The 17,280-nt window shown below is 35.0% G+C and overlaps 1 protein-coding gene across 1 annotated transcript in view; it reads right to left on the minus strand.

Moving 5' to 3' along the window:
- Positions 1-17,280, minus strand: part of rogdi (rogdi atypical leucine zipper) — a 129,958-nt gene that overhangs the window by 10,382 nt on the left and 102,296 nt on the right. The window contains exon 9 of the mRNA XM_090373652.1: positions 16,153-16,236. Within this exon, the coding sequence (XP_090229778.1) occupies positions 16,153-16,236 (84 nt within the window). The remainder of the gene's footprint in view (positions 1-16,152; positions 16,237-17,280) is intronic.

The following is a 17,280-nucleotide window of genomic DNA, read 5'->3' on the forward strand; positions in this document are numbered from 1 at the left end:
TAGTGCGTAGCACACGCTTCTTGATTAGGCCGGGGTTCGAGCCCGTGACCACCAAATATGGAAGGTCAGGGAATGACCACTGCATATCCCCAGCCCGGATAAAGGGTGAGGGTTGGCATCAGGATGGGCATCCGGCCGCAAAAATTTCATGCCAAAACAATAAAAACGCTGACCCCATATATAATGGGAAAAAGCGAGGACAAAAAAAAAAAAAAAAAAAACTCTGAGTGGGGATGATTAATTTATGTACTTAATTATGAAGTATACACATTTTTCAATTTACGTTATAGATGTGTTCCTGAAAAGCACTGCATAAACAAAGAGTATAATAAATAATAGAAAGAGGGGTACGTATTATAAGTATTTATTCAATAAAAATTGTGAAGTAGCAACAAACATTACTTTGCTAATAGAAAGTGTTTTTAAACATATTGATCATAGAAAATATACATGTGAAAATGTTACAGTATAGAACTGGTACTCATTAGCAGCTATGAATTATTTAATGCTTTATCTTTTGTTCGCTGTTTTTTGTTATTGGGTTTAAAGTTTTTTTTTTTTATTTTGTGTTTTATTTAGACTCTTTCGTTAAATCTTAGGGATGATTAGGTCAATAAAGTGGTTTATATTTTTCATTGCAATATAGATATAATTAAACTGTACAGCCAATATTTAACTGTAAATCTTAATTAAAACTAAAATCTTATACCATCTCTCTCAGATTAATGATATCACATTAAAATAATAACTAGTGACCTAAATTGAAAAATGGTATATATTTGTTTGGCTGCATTAAAATGAAAAGCATGTAAACAGAGAAAAACAACCCTAAACAAGGTGCAAGGGAAAAAAAACAGAGTAATAGGGAAGTAAATCAAGAAAGTAAGCTTCACTCTCTTCATATATTTGGTTACGTTTTAATACTGAGTTAGTTTGTTGATTGTTATTTGTTATTTGGTTTTTAGGAGCATTAGCAACTAAGGCCATATTGCTCCGAGATATGCAGTAGTCATTCCCTGACCTTTCCGTATCTTCCATATTTGGTGGTGATGGGCTCGAACCCCAGTCTAATCAAGAAGCATGTGCTACGCACTGCTGCTCCTTCCCACCTGGCTACGAAGGTGCCAATACTGAGTTAGAGATACAATCATTGTATCTCAGTAAATCAGGAAAGTAAGCTTCACTCTCTTCAGATATTTGGTTATATTTCAATACTGAGTTAGAGATACAATCATTAACTCTCTATCATAAATATTCTCCCCATCATAAGAGATACAGCTAAATAAGTCTTTGTCAGCAACCATGCAAAATAATTTTAATTATATACATTTATTTAATTTTACATCTGATAAAAAAATATAAAAGGGGAAACTCACCTTTGTAGATTTGGTAGACCAGTTACCATCCAATAAGATATATACAGTAAAAACTCATTAAACCGGACTAATAGGGGCTGAGAGGTGTCCGTTTTAATGAAAGTCCGGATTATATGAAATACGCTTTGTAATGTGGGTAAAGCTTATTTAAACAACATAATGTACGCGGATCACAGTAAAAACATTTTTATTTTACATTAAAAATATGTATGTACATAGTCAAAAATATGTAGTAAATATATGTATGTATGTATGTACATACTGTATTTACATTAAAAATACATAATGTCCATAATCACTTAGAACAAGATTGCACTGGTTCATCTCCACTTACATCACTTGCCACATTTCACTGATTTGAAAAAATTACTTACTTTTTTTGCGATTGTTTGCAGTTTATTTCCTTTAATACCAATTCACGTAGATGTCTTAAGTGTTCATAATGGGCAGATACATTTTCATTTGTTTATTGTTCAACGTACTGAATTACGAAATTCAAGTGGTCTTTCACTTCGCTTACCTTAATTTTTGGCTGAGAGTTGTTGCTCACTTCATCTTCTTCCTTGTCTGAACTTTCTACTGCTCCCATTACACTATCTGCAATCTCCTCTTCGGTCATGATGTGGTAGCCAGGATCGTCTTCATCTTCTTCCATCCATGACTCTATCTCCTCTAAGGACACAGCTTTTTTCCTCTCCTCATTGTAGAGTCTCAAGAAAGTCTTCTGTCTCACAACCATCTGTTTCTGGATCAGCCTCTTCATCTAAGAAAAGTTTTTTCCATGAATTCGCCCAAGTTTTTGAATTGATTTCTTTTGCAGCATCAGCAAAGTTGTAAATCATTGATTTTAAGTTGTACGACTTTAAATTTTTCAACGTCTGTTGTCCTCTTCTGTCTTCTTCACCAACTAGTGGCTCTTCGACTTCTTGGGCTTCACTCAAAAACTTCTTTCTGTAGAGCCGCTTTGCCTTGTAGATCACCCCTTGGTCCATAAGCTGGAAAACAGATGTTGTGTTTGGTGGTAGGAATACTTAATCTTCTTGTCTCGACTGATGAGTTTGTCAACGTCAGGGTGGGTTGGTGCGTTATCTAGCAAAACCAAGGCCTTTACTTCATCTTCTGGGATTTTCAAATCTTCGATTTGATGTCTTCTGATTTCTGGCACAACTTTCTTGTGAAACCAATCCATTGTTATTTCCACGGTAAACCATGCATTGCAGGAATTGTAGTAGTGTACCGGTAGATCATCCATTACTACAATGTTTTTTAGGGCACATGGTTTTTTGCTTTTCCTAACGATGACAGTTTTTAATGTATGGCTTCCGTCAGCATTTGCACACAGCAATGCTGAAACACGTTCCTTGCTTATTTTTCTTCCAGGCGTGATTTTCTCAGTCTCTGACGCCTGTGTGTTTTCAGGAGTTCTCCAAAACAGTCCCGTCTCTTCAAAGCTGTACATCTGGTTCAATTGATAACCCTCCTTTCGAATAAAATCATTCAGTTGTTTCCTGAAAGGCTCAACAACTTCAAAATCAGCACTAAGAATTTCCCCACACATTTCCTTGTTTGAAATGTTATGCCATCTTCTAAATCTAAAAAGCCAACCTGAGCTCGCTTTAAATGTTCAATTCCTAATTGTTTAGCCAGTCTCTCCACCACTGCTTGAATTTCTATTCTTCGCACAGCCAAACCAGACAAACGAAGTTGGGAAAACCATTTGTACACAGCATCATCTAGTGCTTTATCAGTAGGCATCCGCATTCGTTTAACTTTACTTTTTTCTTTCTCCACGTTAAACTTGAGAACAAAATTATGAATTTCACTTTTTTTCTTTTTAATGTCCAACACGGTTTGTTTTGTGATGCTGTACTCAAGACAGATGCTGGACACTGAAGCACCTTTTTCAAGTTTTTCTATCACTAATAGTTTATCGGGAAGAGAAAGTTTTATGTTTTATGCTTACACTTTTGTCCTACACTAGGCTTACTTAAAGACATTGTTTAACTGCACAGCACAAACGACAAAAGATAGAAGCACGTAACTGCGGAGCAAACAACTGTCTGAACCGCAGCCGGGAACTAGGTTGTTTGTGCAGCGTGAGTCATCACGGCCAATACACATGACCTTTGAGCCCAATCGTTGTTTGATTTTTACACTTTTAAATTTTTTTAGAGCTATCCAGATTAAGCAACGTACAGATTACCGGGGTCTGGATTAATGAGGGTTTACTGTACATCTTTCACATGAGGTTTTGCCTTTGATTTTCAAAATGTAACTATTAGCAACTTTATATAGTTTAAAACTTGAAGGCAGCCCTAATAACAAAATCCCAAAGTGGCTTCAAAAATGTCATCTCTAAACAACTAATAGTTTGATAATATTGCATATTCTAAATGTAGGCTCTTTAACATTATATGGTTAAATGTTTCTTTAAATTTGTAAAGTCAAATATTATTTATTTAATTTTGTCTAGTTTTAACTGTTAATCCCCATGTTATGCCTTTCGCTTTGCATATCAAAAGACTATTTATAAATAATGAAAAATTGGACTTTGTCTTCTTTTGTATTTTTATGACCAACAGGAATTAAACATGCTAGTTAATGTAATGAACTTGATGCTTACAGCAGAGCAAATTTTGAATTGCCTTGGTAGTGCACTACTTTTAAACAAATAACATTGCTAAAAATTTAATCTGCTACTTATTTAAATAATAAATAAATTTTCTGTTTATACTCCAGGATGACCAAATGGTCAGAGGAGTTCACAAGATAGACAGAATACAAGAAACAGCACCGTATTCAGCAGTCACGAGCTTGAACCCCGGGCACGTGTACTTATGCACCCACACGCCTGACCACTAGGCTACGGCAGCCTAAAAAAGGAGATGTTCTGTGCTTTGATAAAAACGTTTTAATAACTTTTTCAGAGGGATTTCAGCAACTCGCCATACTTTGTCTTACTGTGTAATAGCCAGTAATTTTTTTTGGGATGGTACACAACGGTACGGCATTAACAGTGACACAACATTTTGATGCAGTACATTTCAAAATTTATAATATTCAGTAATTTTTTTTCAAATCAGCTTTAAGTAATTTAACTAAATTTGCATTTTCCAATGTCTATTGTTAAGATATTTTCTATATAAAACTTTATAACCATTTTTAGAATTTTAAATTACTCAGTTAGATCTCTGTTTAACGAACTCCTTTATAGCGAATTTTTTTGAATTCCCCTTGGAAATTACATTTAAAATAGTTTCCGTTGAGTGAAAAAAAATTTTATATAACAAACAGATTAGGAGGGACTCAGTACGCACTGTTCGCACTTCTGGCCTTCAGGAAATTTAGGCAATTAGTGCTGCTGCACGAATTAAGAGAGCTAAGGGATTACTGTTCTACAACTTAGTGGTACTCATAAAACCTATGCGACTAAGTGTCCCACTTACTGAGAAGTTGCACTGGGCAACAGCAAGCAGATCAAGGGGTATTCCCAATGCAACCTTCTACTGCTCTGGTCAACCTTCTACTGTAAGCGCCCTGTTCGAGAATTAGGGGAGAGAGTGATTTATCCCGACAAATAATCATCTGTTGTTTCTCGGAAGTGCATCGTACAATTTTCCGTAAACAGACTTGAGCTTGGACTTGCAGGAGCGCAATATAAATCTGTACAGAGCGAATAAAAATTGTACAACTTTTTCATGAAAGAGAAACAGTTCCGGGACAATATTACAGAAATGCTGCCAAATCTGCCAAAAATCTACAATTTCAGAGTTTCACTTCATGGGAAAGATCACAGAAATTATTCTCCAATCAATCCAGATGCGTTCTACAGAAATTTGAAACAATCAGTAGAAAGCAGGCTGCTTGATAGTAAAAATGCTGATTTGGCAGCGGCAGCCCGAGTATTTTATAGGAAACATTTTTTAGGAGTACCTGATAGGAAACATTGGCTTGAAAATATTAACTCTCAAGTGACATTTGGTGAGAACGAAGTTAGAAAATTGTCAATTAGGCTTTGGTTAAATGAGAGATACAATTCGTGGATTTCGGGAATACCTAATTGAAAAGACAGTTTCAGAAGAATTGAAGCATTTGATGAACACTCTGAGCATGATACCAATCTCAACAAGTGAATGTGAACAAGGATTTTCACAAATGAATCTGATCATCAGCCCAACCAGAGCTTTGCTGATGACAAAAACAATTTCTTCACTACTATTTCTTAAAATTGTAGACTCAACGCTGATATGCTTCGATCCAGCAAAATATGTCAATTCATGGCTGCTTCGGAAATGTCATTCAGCAAACAGACACATGCAATAAGAAAAAAAGTCGGCATTGTGTGCGTCAGATGAGAACTTAATAAAAATTTGGAATTTTCTATAAAAACTTTATTATGAAATTATTTTTATTTATATTTTTACTTATTTTGCTTTATTTTTACTTATTACTTATTTTGCTTTATTTTTACTTATTATGTTTTAGTTATTACTTATTTTACTTACTTTTTAAACATTTTAGTTATTTTTTACATATTTATATAATAAATTTATGCTTAATAAACTGTTGTGTTAATATACTTAATTTGTTGTTCTTATTCCAAAAACATTACTAGTGAAGTAACAATATCAGGAAATAATTTTTTAGTTTACTTTTCATATCCTTTTAATTTACAATTTTTCCTGATAGCAAAGAATGAGTACCAGCACCTATTTTTTTTTACAAAAAAAGCACTGGTAATAGCTGATTATACCATATTAGCCACAGAGAAAAACAGTTATATTTATAATTAATATAACTATGACTGCAATTCTGGGCTAGTGAAAAATTTATTTAGAATCTGGAGAAGATAATATAATCAACTAAAAAAAACTGCAGTTAAAAATTCTCCTTTTTTTTTTTAAAGTATTTCTGAACATTTAATACCTAAATTTAAGTTTCAGTCAGTTCTAAGCATAAACTGTTTACTGAATTCCTATACCTTTCTCATCTTCAATAAACAACTTATACAAGCCTAAACATGGTAAAAGGATATTTTTTAAATTAACTGTAGTTTAAGTTTCAAATCACATCCCCATCCAACTACTTAAAATAACTTTTTCACTAACCCAGAATGTAGTGTTTTCGTCATTCATAATCTAAGTCGGAGTTCACCAATCAACTGATAGACTGGAGTCAACACCTGGACTACCAATGACTTATAATATACAAGTGATTTGACCCTAAGCCAATAAATTGTACATAATTATTTTAGTTTTGCATTTTTGTAAGTTCCCTTAATTTGAAGTGTAACATTTTAAAAATCGATCACATGATATATTAAATACTTTCTTCACATTACTGATGCCATAAAATTTCTAAAATATACATAATTTTATTTTATAATATTTTTAATAATTAAACGAATGTCCATTGGAGTTTACTGCTGCATTGCAAGACAATAGTAATAACTTCCCATATTAAAGACCATTGTAGCAGACAAGCACAATATTAGTGAATAGTGTGAGGTCCATTCCACCTATATGTAAATGAGAAAGCTAGCTTTGAGAGAGTCACACCAGTCAAACACAGAAAATACAGTGAGCTGACAGATGCAGCTCAATGTATTTTCTGTGTATGTGTGATAATTCTTAATTAAGTAATAAGAAAAGTTTAATTTTTCTCATTAATGTTACATTCACAATATGACAATAAATATGATCTCTAAGTGTTCTGTAATTAGACCGGGGTTTGAGCCTGTCACCACCAAATATGGAGGATGCGGAAAGGTCAGGGAATGACCACTGCATATCCCGGAGCAATATGGCCTTAGTTGCTAATGCTCCTAAAAACCAAATAACAACAACAAGTGTTCTGAAATTATTCATAACAGGAAATAAATATTTGTTGTTATAATCCAATAGAATTTCAGTTACCAAATACCAATTATCTGTAATTATCAGTTTTATTATCTGAAAAATTTTTAGCTTATATTTTTAACCCTAATTTTACTCAAAGAAACTGACACATTTAATATTTAACTGGGGGAAAAACAAAAAAAATGAATATAATAAACTCATAATTCCATTTATATAAAGTATTGAGGCATCTCTCATATTGTGGTGTTATACTTCATAACTGGGTTGTCACTATTGCAACAACAGGGTACCTGCCCACCCACCAATGAGTAAACCAACACGCTTTGAAACGGTACGTCTGAGTGGTGGTATCCGCCAAGAATAAGTAACATTAGTCTTCTCTTTTTTTTTAGAATTAAATCAGCTCACACACCAACCATAAGAATAAGTATTTACCGTAACTAAAATATTTACATATTAAAATAAAATAACTATTTACAAAAACTGCTATTATATTAAATTAAATTATATACATGTAAAAACATTAAAACTGTGATAAAATCCTTAAGATAAAATACACTAAAATAAACCGGATTAAAAGCGATAAAAACAATAAAAGTCTCTGGAGCTTTCGGAAGCATCGGCTTCCTTCCTCAGCAGTAACAAAACTTCCTGCAGCACGTCCATATATAACAGGCTCACGGTACCTATACACGTGGTGCAGTCGGCGCATGGTCTGAACTGGAAGCGGAAATAGCTCGGGAACGTGTTAAGCAGAACCGTTCATCCGTACTTAGGATGATAGTTTCAAACAGAGGATGCATACGATACTTCTGTCCCTATTCATAATATTGTGGTCGGATGAACAGATTCGTAGGCTCTCGAGCCATTTACGGTTCCAGAACCCATGCGCTCGATCCACGATAACCGCATCCTCTGGGGAAATTTGATGCTGCTTCTCCAAAATGTTCGGCCACAGCAGACTTATTGTAATCAGCGGTTTTTATAGCATTTGCATGCTTCCCCAGACGATCCTTGAGCCGTCGTTTTGTCTCGCCCACATAACATTCCCCACAATCCGGGCATTTTATCCTGTATACTACTCCACTACTCAGGTCCTTTGCTATTGGGTCTTTTACCTGAGACAACACTGTGTGCAACCTCCGCCCGGGAAGCTGCACACAGCGTGTTTTATAACCCCGCAAAACTCTAGCGAGATGCTCAGTAACGCCTGGATAGAAAGGAATGTATGCGGTAGCCACAGGAACAAACGGTTCCTGACGGTTAGACTCTATTCCTCTACTAAATCTGTCTATGATCCTCTGGGGGTATCCGCATTTTCTAAGGTCTGCTGTGACTCGTCTAATTTCACATTCTTTGTCCTCAGAGGTGGTGCAGTGTGACCCTGCTCTATCTAGTAGAGCTTTCACTACACTATTCTTATGCTGCCCAGCTTGTGCTGAACTATAATGGGTGTACTGGCCTCTGCACATAGGTTTTTTAAACACAGACGTTTTGAGCCTAGGGCCTACCCTAGAGACCAGTACATCCAAGAAAGGAAGAGGTGGAAACGGGTACCTCCTGTTTCCACCTCTGAGGTAAATTGTATAAATTGGGAGAAGCTATTAAGCCAATGGAGTGCATCATCCTCTCTCCCCTTCTGGACCACGGTAAAGGTATCATCAACATACCTTTTCCATTTCTTTATGGGAAACTGACATCCACTAAAAACCCTGTCCTCTAACTCCTCCATGGCCAGATTGGCCACAATGGCGCTAATAGGAGATCCCATGGCTGTACCGTGAACCTGTTTGTACATAACACCTTGGTACACCATAGTGGTGCTGGCCAGACAAAGTTCCACACCCGAACAAATATCCTCTACATTTAAAAGCGATCTATTACTCAAAGAGACATCATTACTCAAAGATTTTCTAACACAATATATTCCATGTTTAATTGGAATGCATGTGAATAGTGACACCACATCAAAAGAAATCATGCTCTCGTTTTCATTTATAATCAAATCTTTCACAAAATTTACAAATTCTTTACTGTCTTTTATGATATAGTTGGACTGGCCCACTATAGGCGAAATCAATTTAGCCAAATACCCTGACAAAGCATATGTGGGGCTTCCTATAAATGATACAATACTATCACAAAAAAGCAATGGACCTTTTACAGAACAATAATACGTATAAAGTTACTCAGAGAAACCCGTTGGTTGGCCTAGAGCGGCGCGTTAATAAACTGGTACAGGATTGGTTAAAGGCAGAGAAGATTTCCAGGGAGACCTTTTGGTCCTTACATGCTACTGGATGTCAACTCCCGAGGTTTTATGGACTTCCAAAAACTCATAAGACAGAAGTGCCACTCAGACCTATTGTATCATTTATAGGAAGCCCCACATATGCTTTGTCAGGGTATTTGGCTAAATTGATTTCGCCTATAGTGGGCCAGTCCAACTATGTCATAAAAGAATTTGTGAATTTTGTGAAAGATTTGATTATAAATGAAAACGAGAGCATGATTTCTTTTGATGTGGTGTCACTATTCACATGCATTCCAATTAAACATGGAATATATTGTGTTAGAAAATCTTTGAGTAATGATGTCTCTTTGAGTAATAGATCGCTTTTAAATGTAGAGGATATTTGTTCGGGTGTGGAACTTTGTCTGGCCAGCACCACTATGGTGTACCAAGGTGTTATGTACAAACAGGTTCACGGTACAGCCATGGGATCTCCTATTAGCGCCATCGTGGCCAATCTGGCCATGGAGGAGTTAGAGGACAGGGATTTTAGTGGATGTCAGTTTCCCATAAAGAAATGGAAAAGGTATGTTGATGATACCTTTACCGTGGTCCAGAAGGGGAGAGAGGATGATGCACTCCATTGGCTTAATAGCTTCTCCCAATTTATACAATTTACCTCAGAGGTGGAAACAGGAGGTACCTGTTTCCACCTCTTCCTTTCTTGGATGTACTGGTCTCTAGGGTAGGCCCTAGGCTCAAAACGTCTGTGTTTAAAAAACCTATGTGCAGAGGCCAGTACACCCATTATAGTTCAGCACAAGCTGGGCAGCATAAGAATAGTGTAGTGAAAGCTCTACTAGATAGAGCAGGGTCACACTGCACCACCTCTGAGGACAAAGAATGTGAAATTAGACGAGTCACAGCAGACCTTAGAAAATGCGGATACCCCCAGAGGATCATAGACAGATTTAGTAGAGGAATAGAGTCAAACCATCAGGAACCGTTTGTTCCTGTGGCTACCGCATACATTCCTTACTATCCAGGCGTTACTGAGCATCTCGCTAGAGTTTTGCGGGGTTATAAAACACGCTGTGTGCAGCTTCCCGGGCGGAGTTTGCACACAGTGTTGTCTCAGGTAAAAGACCCAATAGCAAAGGACCTGAGTAGTGGAGTAGTATACAGGATAAAATGCCCGGATTGTGGGGAATGTTATGTGGGCGAGACAAAACGACGGCTCAAGGATCGTCTGGGGGAGCATGCAAATGCTATAAAAACCGCTGATTACAATAAGTCTGCTGTGGCCGAACATTTTTGGGAGAAGCAGCATCAAATTTCCCCAGAGAATGCGGTTATCGTGGATCGAGCGCATGGGTTCTGGAACCGTAAATGGCTCGAGAGCCTACGAATCTGTTCATCCGACCACAATATTATGAATAGGGACAGAAGTATCGTATGCATCCTCTGTTTGAAACTATCATCCTAAGTACGGATGAACGGTTCTGCTTAACACGTTCCCGAGCTATTTCCGCTTCCAGTTCAGACCATGCGCCGACTGCACCACGTGTATAGGTACCGTGAGCCTGTTATATATGGACGTGCTGCAGGAAGTTTTGTTACTGCTGAGGAAGGAAGCCGATGCTTCCGAAAGCTCCAGAGACTTTTATTGTTTTTATCGCTTTTAATCCGGTTTATTTTAGTGTATTTTATCTTAAGGATTTTATCACAGTTTTAATGTTTTTACATGTATATAATTTAATTTAATATAATAGCAGTTTTTGTAAATAGTTATTTTATTTTAATATGTAAATATTTTAGTTACAGTAAATACTTATTCTTATGGTTGGTGTGTGAGCTGATTTAATTCTAAAATATGAATTTTCCCAACCTCAGAGGCCTTTTTCAGGATATTAGTCTTCTCTACTTATTCAAAGCAGTGCAATACCTCGGCAACATGTGAAGGGGATCACAATATGAGATACGAATAAATGATGCATTAGTAATACCTGGGTAGTAGAAATAATGGAAGTGCAGTACCCATGCATAAACCAACTCTTTTATATAAAATATTATTATAAATGAAGCAAAAAAAGAAGAGTAAATTTACACTGTCATCACTTCTGTATAACATCCAACACTTCAGTGATACATAAAAACTTCACTGTAAATAAAAACCTACAAATTCTCCATTACAGCATAAATTCATATTGAAAATAATTCCTATAATAGTTAGCTAATTTGTAGACTTCTTTGTCTCAGCAAAGTTTTTATGCATCACATCAATGTGGTGCATAAAAACTTTATGTTATTATAAAAGTGGCATGGATAATCTATCCAGCCTGTTTGGCTTTTTTTTCACAGACACATCAGACTTCTTAGTTTTTTTGACATGACTTGTTCTTTAAATTTGTCTGTATATTCCTTCAATTTAGCTTTTCATGTAGAGGTATATTCTCTGTATAGTTCAGTAAATTCTTTTAATAAATTCTTTAAACATTTTAGCAGCAATGCACAAAACTATAAACAAAGGAGGAACTACACATTAGCTGTAGGTTATTTTCATAACAATCCAAGGTAACAATTTTTTGACCAGATGAGTAAACAGTTTCAACAATAAACACTCATCTGAATCATACAGTAATCTAAAATGAAAAGGGTACATTACTATGATGATATACCACATTTAATGAAGCATTAAATGCCCTTCTAACTGCTACTCAATGGACAATTGCAAGAAATGAATAAAAGCAAATTAGCAGAGTTTTGTGAAAATACAATATTGCAGTGTTAAAAAAACACTGACATCTTTCAAAACATTAGCAATTATTTTAAAAATGTGAAGTGCATATAGTACAAAATGTATAAATAATTGTAACTTTCTCTCATTATTTTTTCCTGCTTTTCCATTTATACTGTACAGAGAGTGCAATTAAACTGATTAACTGAAATACCCTCACGAAGTAACATAAGGCGAAACAAAGTAATCCAAAAAAATTAAAAATTCAGATATCTATTACACGGAGCTTAAAAAATAGGAATGAAGAGAATATTCTGAGAATTTATTTTTGTTTTTTATATGATTTCAGTGAAGGGGAAACACATTTCAACATAATACCAATTCAACATATTCCAATATGAATTTTCATATTCCTTTAGTATGGTTGACCTTTGATCTGTTATTTATTGTGTAATAAATGGAGAAATATAACCATAAAAAAATCAGATTTCTCACTGTTGTACCCAATAGTTATGCACTGTCACCTATTTTTTATAATTTTTAAAATTTCATAATACATTTTAATACATTTTCAATTTCTTTAAAATTTTAAAGACTAACTCTGCAGACGTGCACAACTGACCTTATTTTTGCCTTTATATTAAAAATTTATTGAAGGGTGGGCAAAAAAAAAATATGCTGCATGCCTGCTTGTATAAAAATTTTTGGAACAACTGCATTTTTGGTGAATGTGTGCTACAAATGTCTGTTAGAGGGATGTCAGTATTAAGTCTAGTATTCCTATCGTTTTGAATTCACTTTCAGTACATACCACTAGTTAGTATTAGTAATGGCCGTATGGTGCAAGGAAGCCTAAGGTTTATGTTGCACCAGCAAAAAAAAAGGGGAGTAAAATAATAATAATAATAAAATTAAGTAAAATAAATAATTAATAAAAGAAAACAAAATAGATAACTACCTATGCATTTCCCTTCCCCATAGGTAACTATCCAGCTGACCTTTGAATTTCCCCAAACTGTCAGCCTCAAAATGTTCATGTAGTAAAATTATTCCAGTAATTTATAACTTGTTGACTAAAATAAACCTTCCTGAAATCCAGTCTAAACATCTCCTCCGTAACCTGAATTTATGGCCCCTAGTTCTGGAATCATTTATAACCATGAAAATTTCATCCTCATTCATTTTACTTTTGCCTCAAGTCTCCTCTAAGGTGCCTAGTCAGGGTCAGATTTAAACTTGTTGTGGCCCTAAGCTATAACATGTATGAGGCCCTTCTCTCTTACAAGAAAGGTGATACTATTATTTGTTTTCTTCTCTCTTAAAAAAAGGATTTTTTTAAGATGGAGTGAGGCCCCTTGTAATGTGAGGCCCTAAGCTGTAGCTTGTTTAGCTTATGTGTAAATCCAGCCCTGTGCCTAGTTTCCAAGTTGTGCAAACCCACATATTCAACGTCTGTCTTTCCTGACATGGATGCCCTTTTGCCAATCTCACCAGGTGAGTTACCATCTTTGGACCCTTTCAAGAAGCTCAATGTCTTTTTTTAGATGCAGTCTCTGCACTTGAATACAGTATTCCAAGTTTGGTCTAACAAAAGCTGTATATAATGGGATTATGACGTCATTATCTACACTAGCAAATGTTCATTAAATCATCAATAGGACACCATGGGCCTTCCTTGCAATCTGTCTACAATTCTCGGAGAACTTCATGTCTGACCATATCGTAATCCCAAGTCCCTTTCTTCCACTACTGACTTTAGTTCAACTCCATCAAATGTATAATTATTTTGGGATTGCTGTTCCCCAGGTGTAAGACCTTGAATTTTGTTGAATTAAAGCATAGCTGCCACTTTTCTGACCATCCCTGAAATCTATCTAGGTCACTCTGAAGGAGCTCTGCTTGGCAATGATCATTAACTACTCTACCGATCTTTACATCATCTGCAAATTTAGACATCATGCCCTCTATCCCTTCATCGATGTCATTTAAGAAAATCAAAAACAACAGTGGTCCCAAAACTGATCCTTAGGGAAGCCCACTTCTTACATCAACCCAATCTGAAGAATAACCATTTATCATGACCCTCTGCCTCCTGCCCTGAGCCATCTTGTGCTTCAGGGCAGGAGGCAGAGGGTTGTGACCTATCGATCTAGGAATTTTCCCTGTGATTCCCACCTGTTCCAACTTATAAATTAACTGTCCATGTGGGACTGAGTCAAATGCTTTGCAGAAATACAAATAAACAATGTCAAAATTATTCCCTAAATCCAGCTCTTGAGCGTCAAAATAGCTAACCAGGTTAGATAAACATGATTTTCCCTTTAAAAACCCATGCTGAATATCCTTCAGAATTCCATTTCTATCTAAATGATCCTGAATTCCACCCTTGATCATTGCCTCCATTATTTTCCCTACTACTGAAGTTGGACTGACCGGTCAGTAATTTCCCACTATGCTCTTAGAGCTGCCTTTATGTATTGGCAACACATTGGCACTTTTCCAATCCAACGTAATCTCCCCTAAATCTAGTGATGCTCTCATAATTAGCCTTAATGGTTCAATGCACTCACTTGCTGCCTTCCTTAAAATTATATGGTATATGCCATCTACCCCAGGAGCCTTACTTGCCTGTAGGCTCCAAAGTTTTTTCATTAAATAATCATGCGAAATTTCAATATCATTAATCACATATTTTTCAACTTCACTTCCATAATTTCTCATTAACATAAAACAGTTTTTGTTCTGTAAATATCAATACAAAGTAACCATTGAGTTCATTTGCAACATCAGCTGGAGTATCTAATACTATCCCCATGTCCATTACACAAGGGTCCAATCTGATTTGTCCTTCTCTTCTTTGCATTTATATATGTCAAGAATTCCACACTTTGCTCTCTTTGCCAGCAATTTCTCATAATTTGCCTTTACCAGCCTAACCTTTTCTGTGGCACTATTACAGATCAATTTGCAGCTGTTATAAGCTTCAGTCTTTTTCTGCTCAAGTAATCTGGCAACTTCATTATTTGTCCAACTTGGAATCTTCTTCGTGGCGTATTTTTTAATGGTATATATGAATTCAAGGGTTCTGTGATTAATGTTTTAAAGGTATGCCATAATTCAATTGTATTCACTCTCTGTGAGATATCTACCCAGTTAATAGAGGCAACGAAGCACCTTAATCCTTCGTAATTTCCTTTCCTGAAATTATAACCCATTCCTTTGCCTTTAACTACTGCTACCTCTCTCTTCATCATCCACCATAGAACTCCGTGATCACTTCCTGCTACTGGTTCCTGTGTCAGCCCTATTATGTCATCTGGTTCATGGGTGATGATCAGGTCTAGAATATTCTTTTCCCCTAGTACTTTTCCTGACATGCTGATATAAATAACAATCATCTATTTGTGCTGGAAGTGAAGGAATATGAATGAATTTATCGGATAACAAAACTGCTCTCAATTGTTTGGTGAAACTTAAAAGAAATTATTATTTGTACTTCTATTCATTATATTGTTAAAACAAAGGATAATATCATAAAGTGCACAATTTTAAACCATTCTTGCCTTTATTTCAAATTGTGAATGGGACATGAAGCACACTATGCCTAGAACAAAAGTTAAACAAAAGTAGGAACAAGAGTAACTTTGTTAATCCTCTGCTACCAGAGGATTAACAAAGTTAATCCTCTTGTAGGAACACCAAAACACTTTAATTTTTTATCTCCTACCTTATTGATGAAATAAAATAATACTTTCTGTAAGAAAACTACATTAAAAGACAGTATTTTAATAATAATGTTTTCTTATTACCATTATGAAAATGATGACATATTAAAGGAATTTCTACATTAGAGCTTATATTATTACAGATAATTTTTATAACAGAGCTTGTTTTGTCACAGATCATCATTAATGTACAAATTATTCAAAATACTGTTTAAAACTTTACCTTATTTTTTAGTTGTTGACAAAGTTGTAACCCTACTGTAAATAAAAACAAAACTTCATTTAACCATGGCACTGATGATTCAGCCTGAAATCAGAAGAATACAATGCTTTAAATCAAAAAAATTCTCAACTATTTAATAAATTATCCTGATATTTATTATACTAGTGTTTCTCAACAACTGGTTCAGACTAGCTTAAAATATTTTTAATATAATATTTTAAACATGATATTTATTTCAATTGGATATATAATTTTTATGTAAGCTGCAAGAAATTTATTAAAGTTTGGGTGTACTACGTTATTAAGAAAGTTAAGAAATACTATATTATGCTATGTATCCATTTGATATAAATTTTCATGTTATACCTATCAATGTTTTAAAATACTGCTTAAAACAATTACCATATTTGCAAGAAGATAACACACCCAAATTTTAGAAAAATTCTAGAAAAAATGTTTTATTGTATATTTTGGAAAACAAATTCACAAGTAAATTGTCTCAGCTGGAAGAGGAGGAGGAGAACTGAAATGTCTTTCAGCTGCCCTGTAATCATGTTCTTTGACACAATCAAACACAATCAATTTGAGTCCAATGGTGTACTAAAAACCTCTTCTGCCTTGAACCTGTTACAAATTCGTAACAAATTAAAACTATCATACTGCAAAAATGCAGAAAAATGAACTACTAAAGTGATGTTTTTTTTCTTTTTTTCTCACTGGTGACACTGATTTATAGAAGAGATGGATTCTCAGTCACTGATAAGATTAATGAAATGGCTGAATTAATGCTGTTATAACCTCCACTGTGATATTGCCATATTTTACATATTACTGTTTCCAACCATATTCACTTTTATTTTATAGGACAGATTCTGAATAAAAAGTGTAACTTAATTTAATTAAAATTCTTGAAATGTATATACAATACTGTTCATTTTTTACCTTCTATTTGCCTCTTTTTCATATCAGTAAAATTCTACTTCACTCTGTTCTATTCAGGACCATAAAAAAGTCTTGAGAAGATATTTTTCAAGGTGTTGTCATAAGAGACACCAGGAATCAAAACAAGGATTCTTTAGATTAATCTAAAGTTGCTTAAGCTGTGATATGTCAAATTTGCCTGTTCTA

Source organism: Mastigoproctus giganteus, chromosome 5 (genome assembly GCF_048544385.1).
Source record: "Mastigoproctus giganteus isolate SK-2022 chromosome 5, ASM4854438v1, whole genome shotgun sequence".
Lineage (NCBI taxonomy): Eukaryota > Metazoa > Arthropoda > Arachnida > Uropygi > Thelyphonidae > Mastigoproctus > Mastigoproctus giganteus.